At 45.7% G+C, this 12,608-nt stretch overlaps 1 protein-coding gene and 1 long non-coding RNA gene across 4 annotated transcripts in view; one reads left to right on the top strand and one right to left on the bottom strand.

The window, feature by feature from the left end:
- Positions 1-8,195, top strand: part of ARHGEF10L (Rho guanine nucleotide exchange factor 10 like) — a 33,439-nt gene extending 25,244 nt beyond the window's left edge. Inside the window, exons 14-16 of the mRNA XM_089654394.1 lie at positions 3,003-3,171; positions 5,588-5,710; positions 7,038-8,195. Of these exons, the coding sequence (XP_089510520.1) occupies positions 3,003-3,171; positions 5,588-5,710; positions 7,038-7,564 (819 nt within the window). The 3' untranslated portion in view covers positions 7,565-8,195. The remainder of the gene's footprint in view (positions 1-3,002; positions 3,172-5,587; positions 5,711-7,037) is intronic.
- LOC149444924 (uncharacterized) overlaps positions 4,605-12,608 on the bottom strand; it is a 98,520-nt gene continuing 90,516 nt past the window's right edge. For all 3 annotated transcript variants that reach the window (XR_016306512.1, XR_016306511.1, XR_016306510.1), the window contains exons 4-6: positions 10,499-10,674; positions 8,037-8,152; positions 4,605-4,951 (exon numbers count right to left, since the gene is read on the bottom strand). This is a non-coding gene — a long non-coding RNA (uncharacterized LOC149444924). The remainder of the gene's footprint in view (positions 4,952-8,036; positions 8,153-10,498; positions 10,675-12,608) is intronic.

Below are 12,608 nucleotides of genomic sequence, written 5' to 3'. Positions count from 1 at the left end.
CCTTGCTTTCTGTGTGAAAGCAGCGGTCTCTCTGCAGAGTTCCAGCCAGGGGCAGACTGACAACTCATGGGGCCCATGTCCTCGCCTACACTTAAACCACACCCAAAAAAGCCTATGATAGGTACCAGGGGCATCTCATGGGGCCCCCTACTGACCCCAGGCCCTCGGGCAGTGCCCGAGTGGCTAAATGGTCAGTCCGCCCCTGGGTCCAGCACACCCTCTCACCTCCGTCAGATCCTCCAAGCAACGGGGGGGCATAAGCCTTGCTGATTAGAGAGCTCTAGTTATGATTTAACAAGGGACCTCTGCCAAGAGACCACTGCTCCCACATAGGGTCCTCCTTTCATGCTGGCAGGGGACAGGCTTTTCTACTCATGAAAAAAAAACAAGTTTTAGTCGATTTAATCGCAGAGTTAATTTTTTCTTTTTTTTTTCTTTTATGAAGGAGGACCACCCCAGTAATGGCTTATGTGAGCCCTTGGTTGGTGCTCACATCCGTAGGGTGCACTTTTTTTTTTATTTTAAATGAGAGCGGCATTTCATATAAAAAAAAAAAAAAAAGGCATCTCGGCGCCATACAGAACCGTGATCCTCCAGCAGCTTATCAGAAGTAAACAGAGGTAAAGTCAGCCAGCCGTGGGCACTGACTGGGTCCCCCCCACTTCCTCCCGGGAAATTGGTTGTAGCGCCTGCGTCATGCTTAGTAACCCGGGCTCAGAATGGCGCTCTGCTCCATTGAGTTTGGTCGTCGCTGTGCCTGGTAATGACAAAGTTGCAGTTTATTGCGGGAAGAATTGTAACCGGGATTTAATTACAACTATTGATTAGCAGAGGGAGGGGGGCGAAAATTAATTAGTCTTCGACTGGAATTTCTTCCTCGGCTCTTGATTCCGTGCCCGGGGGTGTGGGGGGGGGGGGGGGGGGGAACTCCTTTGGTTAAATCCATCCAGCTCTGTGTGGTGCCGGAGTATTCTCCTACTCTGCGACAAGACAAAAGGACCAGTAAATACATCGCTGTATGATGATGTCCTATTCTACCAGAAGCAGAGATGTCACTGCACACGAGGGGGCGCTATCACGAGCAAGAAGCTGGGACACAGCGCAAACAAAACAAAAAATAACAAATAATTATTAAAAAAATAAATAAAAATTATATATATATATATATATATATATATATATTTTTTTTTTTTTTTTCACTCCCATTTAATCCCTTTATTTTTAACCTTTTAGTTTATCATATACAGCCCTGATTAACACCTTTCTCGCTGATTTTGTTAGTTTTACTAGTTTTTTTGCCATTAATATTCCTTTTTTTTTTTTTCCCCAGAGTCACATTAAAAACAATTGTGCAAAATAGAAAAAATATGCCTCGACTAGGGGCGGACTGACCATTTTGGGTACCTGGGCTCTGCCCGAGGGCCCGGGGTCAGTATAGGACCCCGTGAGATGTCCCTGGTACCTTTCATAGACTTTTTTGGGTGTGGTTTGAGTGTGGGTAAGGACAAAGGGGCCCCATGATTTCCTATTGCCCGGGGGCCCCATGAGTTGTCAGTCCGCCCCTGGCCTTGACATGCTTTGTATTGCCATTTTAAAATGTGAGAAATTAGAGTAAAAGAGAAAAAGAGTAAGATGATTTTTTTTTTTTAATAATTTAAAGTACTAAAAGAAAAAAAAATGTTTTTTTTTTTTTGTTTGTTTGTTTGTAGATTACATCAGAAATAAAAGGTATTTTTGCAAGACAATATTGCCAAATAAATCCTATGTATGCATTAGTGTATTCTTTGTCAATCAAAATAATGAGGAGGACCATAGCAGAAATGTAAAAATTGCTCTGGGAAATGAGGGGTATAAAGTGTGATTTTTAAAGTGTTTTTTTTTTTTTTTTTAAAGAGGGTCTCTAAGTTCATAATTTAGTTTGGTTTTGAGAAGGTGGGGCAAGGGTTAAAACCTCCGTTTTGTTGGTGCTAAAAAAAAAAAAAAGAAACTGAAGTTTTAACTCTTCCAGGGGTCTCCAGTAGATTGGCAGCTTGTGTTTGAGGGGGGGGCGGGGTGTCTCTTCCCTCCAATCTGCTGTCAGAGCTCTCCTCACTGACATCTACAGATTGTAACTTCAGCTCTGACCCCCCCCCCCCTTTTTTTTTCTGAACTCTCAAACAAGCTTTAAAATTCAGCACTTTGAACGGATTTAAGGAAGAGAAGGTCACAGATAAATGAATACAACTTATGTAGGAGTACTTGTTTAATCTCTGTGTATCACCTGAGGCTGGTTACTTCACTGGGTACTTGGAAAGGTCCTCAAATGGTTAACTCCAGGGATTTTTTTTTGGGGGGGGGGGGTCTGCAGGATCAATACTCTCAACCAATAGTAGGTACAGTAATCTTGTGAAATTGTCACCTAAAAACATTCCAGGCAATAGTTGGAGAGGTTTTATCAATGGCCGGAAGTAAAAGCACATAGAGTATATTTCCAAGGGTGTCCGTTACTACAGAAACCACTGCAGCGGACCTACCTGCTGCGACTTGGTCTAGATACCTCCTTACTGCTGCAATTCCGGGCATAGACATGGATGTCTGGGTCCTCCAAGCATGCGTGTTTAGGCTGCGGAGCCAGATCAACTGGGGCAAAATGGTAGACATCAGATGTTTTAAGGTCTGAACAATCCATAACCCCAATATTCGTTGGTCAGGACTCTCTGCAGATAATGAGATTATCACCCCCAATGGAACATACATGTACGGTCTGAAGGCTATGGCCCCCAATGGAACATACATGTACGGTCTGAAGGCCATGGCCCCCTATGGAACATACATGTACGGTCTGAAGGCTATGGAACATACATGTACGGTCTGAAGGCCATGGCCCCCTATGGAACATACATGTACGGTCTGAAGGCTATGGCCGCCATGGCCCCCAATGGGACATACATGTACAGTCTGAAGGCTACGGCCACCATGCGAGGACATTCCCTTGATATCACCTCTTGTTCCTCCTTCTGCAGAGTTTCGAGGCCATTCAAGATGAGGGTGTGAGTGTTACTCATATGATCAGAGCCGGAGGAGGCGTGTGGATGGCGTTCTCAGAGGGCTCATCGATTCGTCTCTTCCACACCGAAACACTGGAACTTCTACAGGAGATGAACATTTCTACCCGCACCTTGTTATTGCCAGGTAATGCTTTATTCTGGTCATTGCTTCTACCAGGTAATGCCTGGGACTTGCCTCTTTCACTGCCAGGTAGAGCCTTTGGGTATGAGTCTGCGGTAAGACTCAGCCATTGTATGGCAGTGATGGAAGTAATGCCTGGGACCTCTGTCGTGGGTGGGTGACTCCTGGGACTAGCCTCTGTCCCTATAATGCCTGGGACTTGGCCCTGTCTCTTTAACATCTGGGGCCTACCCCTTGTCTTTGCCAGGTAACACCTGGGACTTACCTCTCCTGATACCACCTAATGTCTGGGACTTGCCCCTGTCCTTGCTTGGTGACACCTGGGACTTGCTTCCCTTATTGCCGTGTAATTCCTGGGATTGACCTCGGTCAGGTAACACCTGGGACTCGCCCCTGTCTTTCCTAGGTGATGCCTGGGACTTACCTGACAGAGGTCAGTCCCAAGAATTACGTGTCAGTAAGAGAGGTAAGTCCTAGGCATCACCTAGGAAAGACGGGGGCAAGTCCCAGGTGTTACCTGACCGAGGTCAGTCCCAGGAATTACGTGGCAATAGGAGAGGCAAGTCCCAGGTGTCACCAAGCAAGGACAGGGGCAAGTCCCAGATGTTACCTGACAGAGGTCAGTCCCAAGAATTACGTGGCAGTGAGAGGTAAGTCCCAGATGTTACCTGACAGAGGTCAGTCCCAAGAATTACATGACTCAGAGAGGTAACACCTGGGACTTGTCCCTGTGTTTGCTAGGTGACACCTGGGACTTGCCTCTCACTGCCACGTAATTCCTGGGACTGACCTCTGTCAGGTAACACCTGGTACTTACCTGACAGAGGTCAGTCCCAAGAATTACGTGGCAGTGAGAGGTAACACCTGGGACTTGTCCCTGTCTTTGCTAGGTGATGCCTGGGACTTACCTCTCTTATTGCCACGTAATTCCTGGGACTGACCTCTGTCAGGTAACACCTGGAACTTGCCCCAGTCCCTTTAACGTCTGGAGCTTGCCCTGTCCTGGCAAGGTGACTCCTGGGACTTGCCTCTCTCACTGCCACGTAATGCTACACTGTGTACTCGTTTAGAATAAAATTAAAGAAGAACTCTGGGCAAAGACCTGTTGCTGTAACTGCATAAAGGGTGTGACCGTGCCACGCGCGTCGCCGTTGTGCTCATTTGCACCCTCATCAATTTAACTTAACGTTACGTTCACAATTTACGTCAACCATTTCATTTTTTTTCTTGCATGCTTCTGAACTGAAAGGGGAATAAAGCTCTCCTACAGCAAATGCATAATGTTAGTGAAGCTTCTATAACTACATTACATAGTTGTTGCACAAAAGGGATCTTTTAATTAGCAGACTTCTCTGATTTATATTTTGGGGTAATACACTGGGGTTGATCAAATGACATAATAATGGTTCATTGGAAAAAACTACAAAAAAATTGCATATTTTTTCAAATTGACTATTTATTCCCAATAAAAATGAAGAACAGAAAATGTATCCAAATTTTCTACCAAATTAAAACCATATCCATCCTGAAAAAAGAATTTGATACGTTGGGGTGGACTAAAAAAAAAAGAAAAGGATAAAATGTGTGGCACAAAACAAAAACCGGGGTGAGACTCGAAGTAATTGAGGGAGAAGAGCTCTGGGGACTCAAGTGGTTAACCCCCAGTGACAGACCACATCATATAAATGAGTTTTTATTTCCCCCATAAATTCATTAAGTTAATCTTTGTGGCCCCTTTTCTGGATCTGTAGCTGGCAGATCCCTGGAGGTCTGAGCCCGCTGCCTGTAGAGGAGGATAATGAGGAATAATTAGTCGTCGATAGAACGTTGATCTGTGCGGGAAGAACCAAAATAAAACACTTCATCTAAATTACCAAAACACAAATTCCAAGGAAAAAAAAAAAGTTTTAGTCAGTCTCTTTTATGATTTTGGAGGAAACGTAAGGGTTACCATTGCATGTCTACCACCCCTCCCCCCTGGTAGCATAGCGGGTGCACAGCCCCCAGGTGTGCTGCAGCTCCACTATTAAGCAGATGTTTTGTCTCCACAGCAGAGAATAGATAATTAGCGGAGATGAGATGTCAGAGTGCGGTTGATGGGCCAGCTTGATGTCTGTCCTGGGGTTGGATGTCAAGCTGAATGTTTGGGATAGGAAGTGTACAGCTAACGATACAGTACAGATTGGCCGGGACCCCTCTCCCTGGCTCCTGCCTGGAGATAATCAGCAAGCGTCAGGCATAATCTGAGCTGACACCCACAACATGTTAATCCCTGGCAGGAAGCGAGCGCCTTTTTCTCTTTTGTCTGATAGAGCTACAAAACAAACTTAGATCTGCTGCAACTTGTAGTTGCATTATTGTTTTTCTTTTTGTCTTTGCACCCCCATGTCATCTTCCCCCTCATATCTTCTCTCCACAGGGCAGAAGAATCCCCAAGTCACCACCCTGATGATATGCCAGGGGTTGCTTTGGGTGGGCACTGACCTTGGCATCCTGATCACGTTACCTGTGCCAAAGTTAGAGGGCATCCCCAAAATTACAGGTAGGTGTCTTGACTGTTGTGCTAGCTCTGGTTTTCTGTTGACTACTACCTTCCGTACAATTCCAAAACCTATATTCTTGACTCTAAAGTTCTTTTTTTTAACTTTTTAAATTAGACCTCTACTCTACCTTTTTGCTTCTCTGTCCTCCAGCAATGATAGGGAGAATTCTCATGGTCACATGACCAAAAGCCAGCTCATTGCCTGAACTTCAATCTACTTCATTGGAGACCACATCTGTGAGCAAAGCATCTACCTGAATGGCACTCCCACCCCTTCAGCTAAGATAATGAATGGTCTGGCATTCAGTCATTTGCCTTTCACCAGCAGGATGAAGAGTTTTAGGGTAACAGTATTTATGACCCCTGCCAACAACTCTTCAATTTCTCCAAGGGATGTTCTACTTTAATGTCCTCAGGAATTTGGGCTTTGTCCTAACAAGCATTTAGATTGGCTCATTTGTGTTTCCTACTTTTTTTTTGGTCTTGGAAAATACAAGTATTTGTTCATGGTCCTGGCCTTGCATGTGAACCCATCGTAGAGTGCCTAGGCACATAAGTGCAAACCAGGCTCTTACCAGGCCAGTTGCTGATTGCTGGCATTTGATGTAACCACATGACCTTGGAACCCAAAAAAGAAAAATCGATTGGTTGGTTAAAAGGGAATGGGGTGAGATCCTCTGTAGGGTCTTTACTGCTGTCTGTCACTCTCTTAGAGTTCCCCCTTCATGTACTCTTCCTTAATAGCTGGGTCATGAAGACAGGAAAGTTCCCTCCAAGAGCCACATACCACCATGCAGGACCATGAACAAGCACTTGTATAGGCCAAGACCAACAGTTCGATCTTCATCCTAACAAGCAGTGCATTCAGATCTGCGCTTTGGTCTTTTCAAACTCCTGAGGACATTAAAGCAGGACTTCCCTTGCAAAAATTACCTCCATTGCTTTTAGATTGGTTGGACCCATTGCCAGGTTTCAAATTCCCCCACTTCCTGTCCTTGGTGATAGGCACAGGGTGTTTGCAGGTCAACAACACAAAAAGTCAGTCAGAAGGAGTACTTTTAAGAGTGATTTTTCCAGTAGAGCCAGCCAATCAAAGGTTGACACTGAACACAGATCCTGCCCCTTGACAGCAACCATGTGGCCCCATCCCACAGTGACCAAAGGTAGCTCTGAGCTGCTATTGGTTGAACACTTCACTTACAAGGCTGTGATAAGCTGAGATCTTGCTACAGATCAGGTCCCCTTTAAAAAGGCTCAGCTCTACTCAAATCTGAACAACCAGTTTTTGGGAGGAACAACCCTTTAATAAAATATTCTTTTTGAACAGGAAAAGGGATGGTCTCACTGAATGGACACTGCGGCCCAGTGCAGCTTCTCACTGTAGCCTGCAGCACGATGGCGCCCGAAGCACTGCGCACAGAACAAGGCTCTACGGAGGATGTAAGAGAAAGCGTGGCAGCATCAGAACCAAGAGAGACTGCAAACTGCCATTCACAAGAGCCAGCCTCCGATAACCTCCCCCCATCACGCAGAAAAGGAATCCTCCTCCAGTATCGCCTTCGGGGAACGTCGCATCTGCCTGGCCACCTTCTTTCTGCCAGGGAGGGCTCCAGAGGGGACAATAGCACGCTGGAGACCACTGAGGAGGATGGTTCTATTTATGAAATGACGGACGATCCCGACGTCTGGTTTAGGAGTCGGCCGTGTGCCCGGGACGCAAATCGAAAGGAAATTACTTCGGTGGTCATAGTGTCTGGTGGACCTGGCTATCGGAACTTCAATCCTTCCAACAGTCAATCATCTGGGGACACGGATAGCACATTACTAATGTGGCAGCTCCCCCTCCTCTTATAGCCTTGGGGGTTCCCTCTGCGCAGGGGAGGAGCCAACAATGTTACGTTTTGTCTTTTGAATTTCCCAGATGGCCTGAAAGGAGTACTGCCGTTCCTTGATTGGGATTTTGAACTCCTCTGAGCAGGATGCAGGCATTAGGTGGTAAATTATTTAACAAATTCTTAAAGCGGACCTTGGAGTACAGTTCAAGATCCGCATAGAAGAGACCCCCTCCCCCTCTAAAAAAAAAAAATAAAATAAAAAAAGTTAGAATTAATATTTGCCTTACCCCCCCCCCCCCCCCATCTTCTGCATCTCTGAGTGCAGAGAGCAAAATCTCAAGAGCAGAAACTCCAGTCTATTGCAAGAGCATCCTCTCACATCTATTCCCCAGGATCTAGCTGGAAGGAGTGTGATGTCATCCTCGCTTTAGGAACTGGGGTGGAAGATGGGGGGGGGGCTAGGGGGCCCTGACAGTATAAGCGAACCTTACCTTGCATTTTACTGCAATGTCAGTCATAAGAATGAAAATCCATTTGCACTTTGTCTTTCAGAGCTCCTTGTAGTCAGTGCAATCTGCGGTATGTTGTAGACCAGTTCCGGGCAGTGCTGAAAATGTAATTACGGGAGATTAAAGGACCAGTAAACCAAACTTATAGGTTATGTTCATTTTTTAAGGCCTACTAATACTGAACGGCAGTGAAAATGTTGAGATGTTTTAACACTATGTGGCCAACATGATTGTGGACATCTGACCATCACACCTTAATGAGCTTGATGGACATCCATGAATATGGAGTTGCCCCTCTGTTTCTATACCAGGCTCCTTTCCAAAAAAACTTTAGACACTGTCTCAGTACCCGACCTTACAAATGGGTAAAAATGCCCTGATATTGGTTGAGAAGACCTGGCTCACAATCAGCATTCCAGCCCATCCCAAAGGTGTTTAAGTAGGGTTGAGGTCTCTGGTGTGGAGGAACTTGGGTGTGCTCCACAAACTGGTCAAACCATGTCTTTATGGAGCTGTTCAGTACAGCTGAGGTCAGACCTCTATGAAGACCACTCAAGCTCCTCCACACCAAGCTGGTCAATCCATGTCTTTATGGAGCTGTTCAGTACAGCTGAGGTCAGACCTCGATGAAGACAACTCAAGCTCCTCCACACCAACCTGGTCAAACCATGTCTTTATCGAGCTGTTTAGTACAGCTGAGGTCAGACCTCTATAAAGACCACTCAAGCACCTCCACACCAAGCTGGTCAAACCATGCCTTTATGGAGCTGGCTTTCTACACACGTGGCACAGTCATGATGGAACAGAAAAGGGTCTTCACCAAACGGTTACCAAAAGCTTGGAAGAGCACCATCTACAATGTCTTTGTATGCTGGATTATTACCAGAACCCTTCACTGGAGACACCTGAACTCCATCATTTGGAAAGGGGTCCACATACTTCTTGGCCATATAGTGCACTTTTACACTTGGGTTTGTACCATATTAGCTCTTGGGGGGAAAAAAAGCATAACGTTAGCCGTTAACAGGTATCAGGTCAACTGCAAACTCCAAAAGTGAATGACAGAAAATATTGAAAAGATATTACCTTTCCAGTATAGTGCCTGACAAAGAAACCTACTGCGTTTCCAAAGCTTTTATCTTTTAAACCTGAACATCGGGATAACCAATTATTGCCTAAATCCATTGGTCAGGTCAATTCTTCTTGGATCTTGGTGAGCTTTGTGTAGCTCTTCCAGATCTGTGCAGTAATCCAGTGTGAGACTTCCTGTAATAAAGACCACTCACTGCTGCTCTCTTGCCTTGTGCAGGGTGACTGGTCTTGCCTCCACCCCCTCCTATAGTTTTCTGCAGCCAGCATGTAGTGGGTGGAGCCTCCTGGGCCCCTCCGAGGTCTGCTCACTCTCCTTGTGCAGGGTTACTGGTCTGGTCTCCCCCCACCTTCTGTAGTTTTCTGCAGGCCCCCCTCCCACATAGCTCTGCTATTGATAAGTTTTTTTCATTGAACATTTTTGTACCCGGAGTTCAGCTTTAAAGCGTATCTAAATCCACTATTGCTGGGGAGATTTACCCTCTTTACTAATCCTGGTCACCATTGTCACTGTTAGTTGTTACCAGAACAGGAAGAGTGAGAAATAGTTTTCACCAACCCCCCCATGAGAAACATCACAGAGGAATTCCTTCACTTTAAGATTTCCTGATATCACGTCCAGAAATCTCTCCAATGGGACGCTGCCAGAAAATGAAATGGGAAAAAAAAAAATTTTTTAACCACCTCTATCCAAAATGTATAAAATTTGGTTTGAGTTAGCCAATAACAGGTCATCTAGTAGTCACATTAACTGGACTTGGTCTGCAATGGTGAAGACCTTTTTTTAATAGCTCATCTAAGCCAATTCTACAGTTTAATGTGTGGCAGGATCAACCGCCAACATTTAAATCCACACAGTGAGTAAGAACACCTTCATTCAATCACCCTGGAATGTGTGTCAAGGCAGATGTTGATTGTCCAAGAATAGGATTGATTATCCAAGTGTATCCTCTGCCTTGACGTATTCCAAGGTGAGTAGAGTAAGGCATCTTCTTCCTATGCGGATATACGAGGGTTCTTCAAAACGTTTATGCACATATATGTAAAAAAGCGCTGAAGCGTTTTGAAGACCACACTTAAATATGAGGGGGGGGGGGGGTGTTTGGGGGTAGGTGATGCTCATTAGAACCTAAGAAATGGCTTGGAGAAGCTTGAATTCCTGGGGGAGTTGCATAGGTACAGGTGTTTCCATTGGTGGATTTTCCTCTCATCTCTTGCGCTGGTGGCACCTCCAAAATGTTGTTCTGTTTCAGAGACAATGGTCAACAGGAAAGCGAGGACAGCAATATTCTTCCCTCTACTCTATCTAAAGTAGAAGGAAACTTTTTTTTAGTATGAGCTAAAATATCACCTACCCCAGTCTACGAGGCTTCTGGGAGTCCTGATTCCTCCATCTAGTAGCCTCCTTCTGGGCTTACCAGATACTGCTGGTCAGCGTTGGGCGATCCTTATGGTGTAGTTTAAACCAGGCTCGTATGATCGGTCTGCATCTTTGCATCTCTTAGGTCAATGTCAGGAAATGGTATTTGTCCTAAAAAAAAAAAAAAAAAAAAAAAAAAAAAGTGCTTATTTTTGGTGCAGGAGAACTGGCATAAGTTTTGGAAACCATCAACATGTATTGGGGGCACGAAGGGTTATGGTGCATGTTTTTTTTTTTTTTCTTTTTCTTTGAGCTGGTAATGATTACCACCATCTGAAATACTATATCTAATTTTCACTAATCTCGAACCTTAATAGGAACCCTAATGCCATAAGTACACAATAGCTGTAATCATATCTCCACTCTGAACTCTGGGAATAAGACAACTTCTACCATTACAGTGGATGCTCCCACCCAGGGGTGGACCGACAACTCATGGGGCCCACAGGCAATAGGAGATCATGGGGCCCCTGTGTCCTTGCCAAAACGCAAAAAAGCCTATGAAAAAGGTACCAGGGGCATCTCAGGGGGCCCTCTACTGACCCCGGGCCCTCGGGCAGTGTCCGAGTTTCCAAATGGTCAGTCCGCCCCTGCCCCCATCCCACACTACAAGAGTTAAATGCTTGTTTATTCCAGGTATGCATGAATAAGGTGCATTACTTACCTCCAGAAGGGTCAAGTGTTTTTCTCAAGCTCTGGGTGGTTACTCAGGGTCATTAACCCTGCATTGTACCTCAGGGGGAGAGTATGCAATGCTTTGGGGGGGCTGATCATATGGATTGGGGAAGCCTGGAAATAGGAAAGTTATACACCCTTACCCTGTACCCTAGCCATTGAAACTTTGCAGTGCATGTGCAGAAGGGGGGGGGGGGTACTGCCGGGGTAGAGTTTGTCTAATTCGGTTGAGCATTTGTCAAGCTCTGGGTGGTCACTCAGGGTCATTAACCCTGCATTGTACCTCAGGGGGAGAGTATGCAATGAACCAGCAAACACAAATGCTCCTGCGCTTGGGGATGGACTCAATGCAGGCTACAACCACATAAGGAATGTCCTGGAACATGCACACCTTGCTGCTCTCAAATGGACCGGGGAAATCCAAATAGAGTATGCAATGCTTTGGGGGGCTGATCATATGGATTAGGGAAGCCTGGAAATAGGAAAGTTATACACCTTAACCCTGTAACCCTAGACATTGAAACCTTGCAGTGCATGTGCAGAAGGGGGGGGGGGGAAGGGTACTGCCGGGGTAGAGTTTGTCTAATTCGGTTGAGCATTTGTCAAGCTCTGGGTGGTCTCTTGGGGTCATTAGTGCTGCATTGTATGTCAAGGGGAGAGAGTATTCACCACTTTGGGGGGGCAGGTCCCATGGACTGGGGAAGCCTGCTGAAGCCAGGAATTAGGAAAGTAATATACCTTGCCCCTGCACCCCTATAAATTGAACCCTTGCAGTGCATGAGGGGGGGGGCACTGCCAGGGTAGAATTTGTCTAGTTCCTGAAGCTCCACTTTAATTTGGCATTAAAATGTTCTTGAGCCCATATGCAAAGGGCAATAACGATGTGCAGCAGCTGCTCAGAAATATTTCACGCTCTCTGGCTACCGAAATTGAAATCTCATTTTTGCACATTTACTGCTCTTTGCACTTCCTAACCGAGCCAAGGAACCCACAGACAAGAGATGACAGGTACCCAATCCAGCCAGCCAAGGCCTCTTGGGGAAAACAGGTGATGAAGCAAGTCAGACATGTTTGTCTGATCGGCGCACGAGGATGAACTTGTGCTCTTGCTCGAATCTCATTTTAGTAGAATGTCTGAAAGAAGAACAGTCTATTTCTGATAGGAGCCAAGTGCATGCCTTAAACGCGGCCTTTGGAATTGGATTGGATGTCATGGCGGAATTCTCACAGTCCTCCTTTGAGACACAATAATGAGGGCACCGCTGTTAGGTTTCAGTTGCCCAGAAAGTAGTCATTAAGAAGCGGCAGATTAACGATAAAAGCCTGCGCCGCTCGTAATGTCAACAGCGGCGCTCGTGCCTCGTTATGAG

This window comes from Staurois parvus, unplaced genomic scaffold (assembly GCF_062004578.1).
Source record: "Staurois parvus isolate SC_StPar_1 unplaced genomic scaffold, SC_StPar_1.0 ptg000762l, whole genome shotgun sequence".
Lineage (NCBI taxonomy): Eukaryota > Metazoa > Chordata > Amphibia > Anura > Ranidae > Staurois > Staurois parvus.
This window is presented reverse-complemented; position numbering and strand designations above follow the sequence as displayed.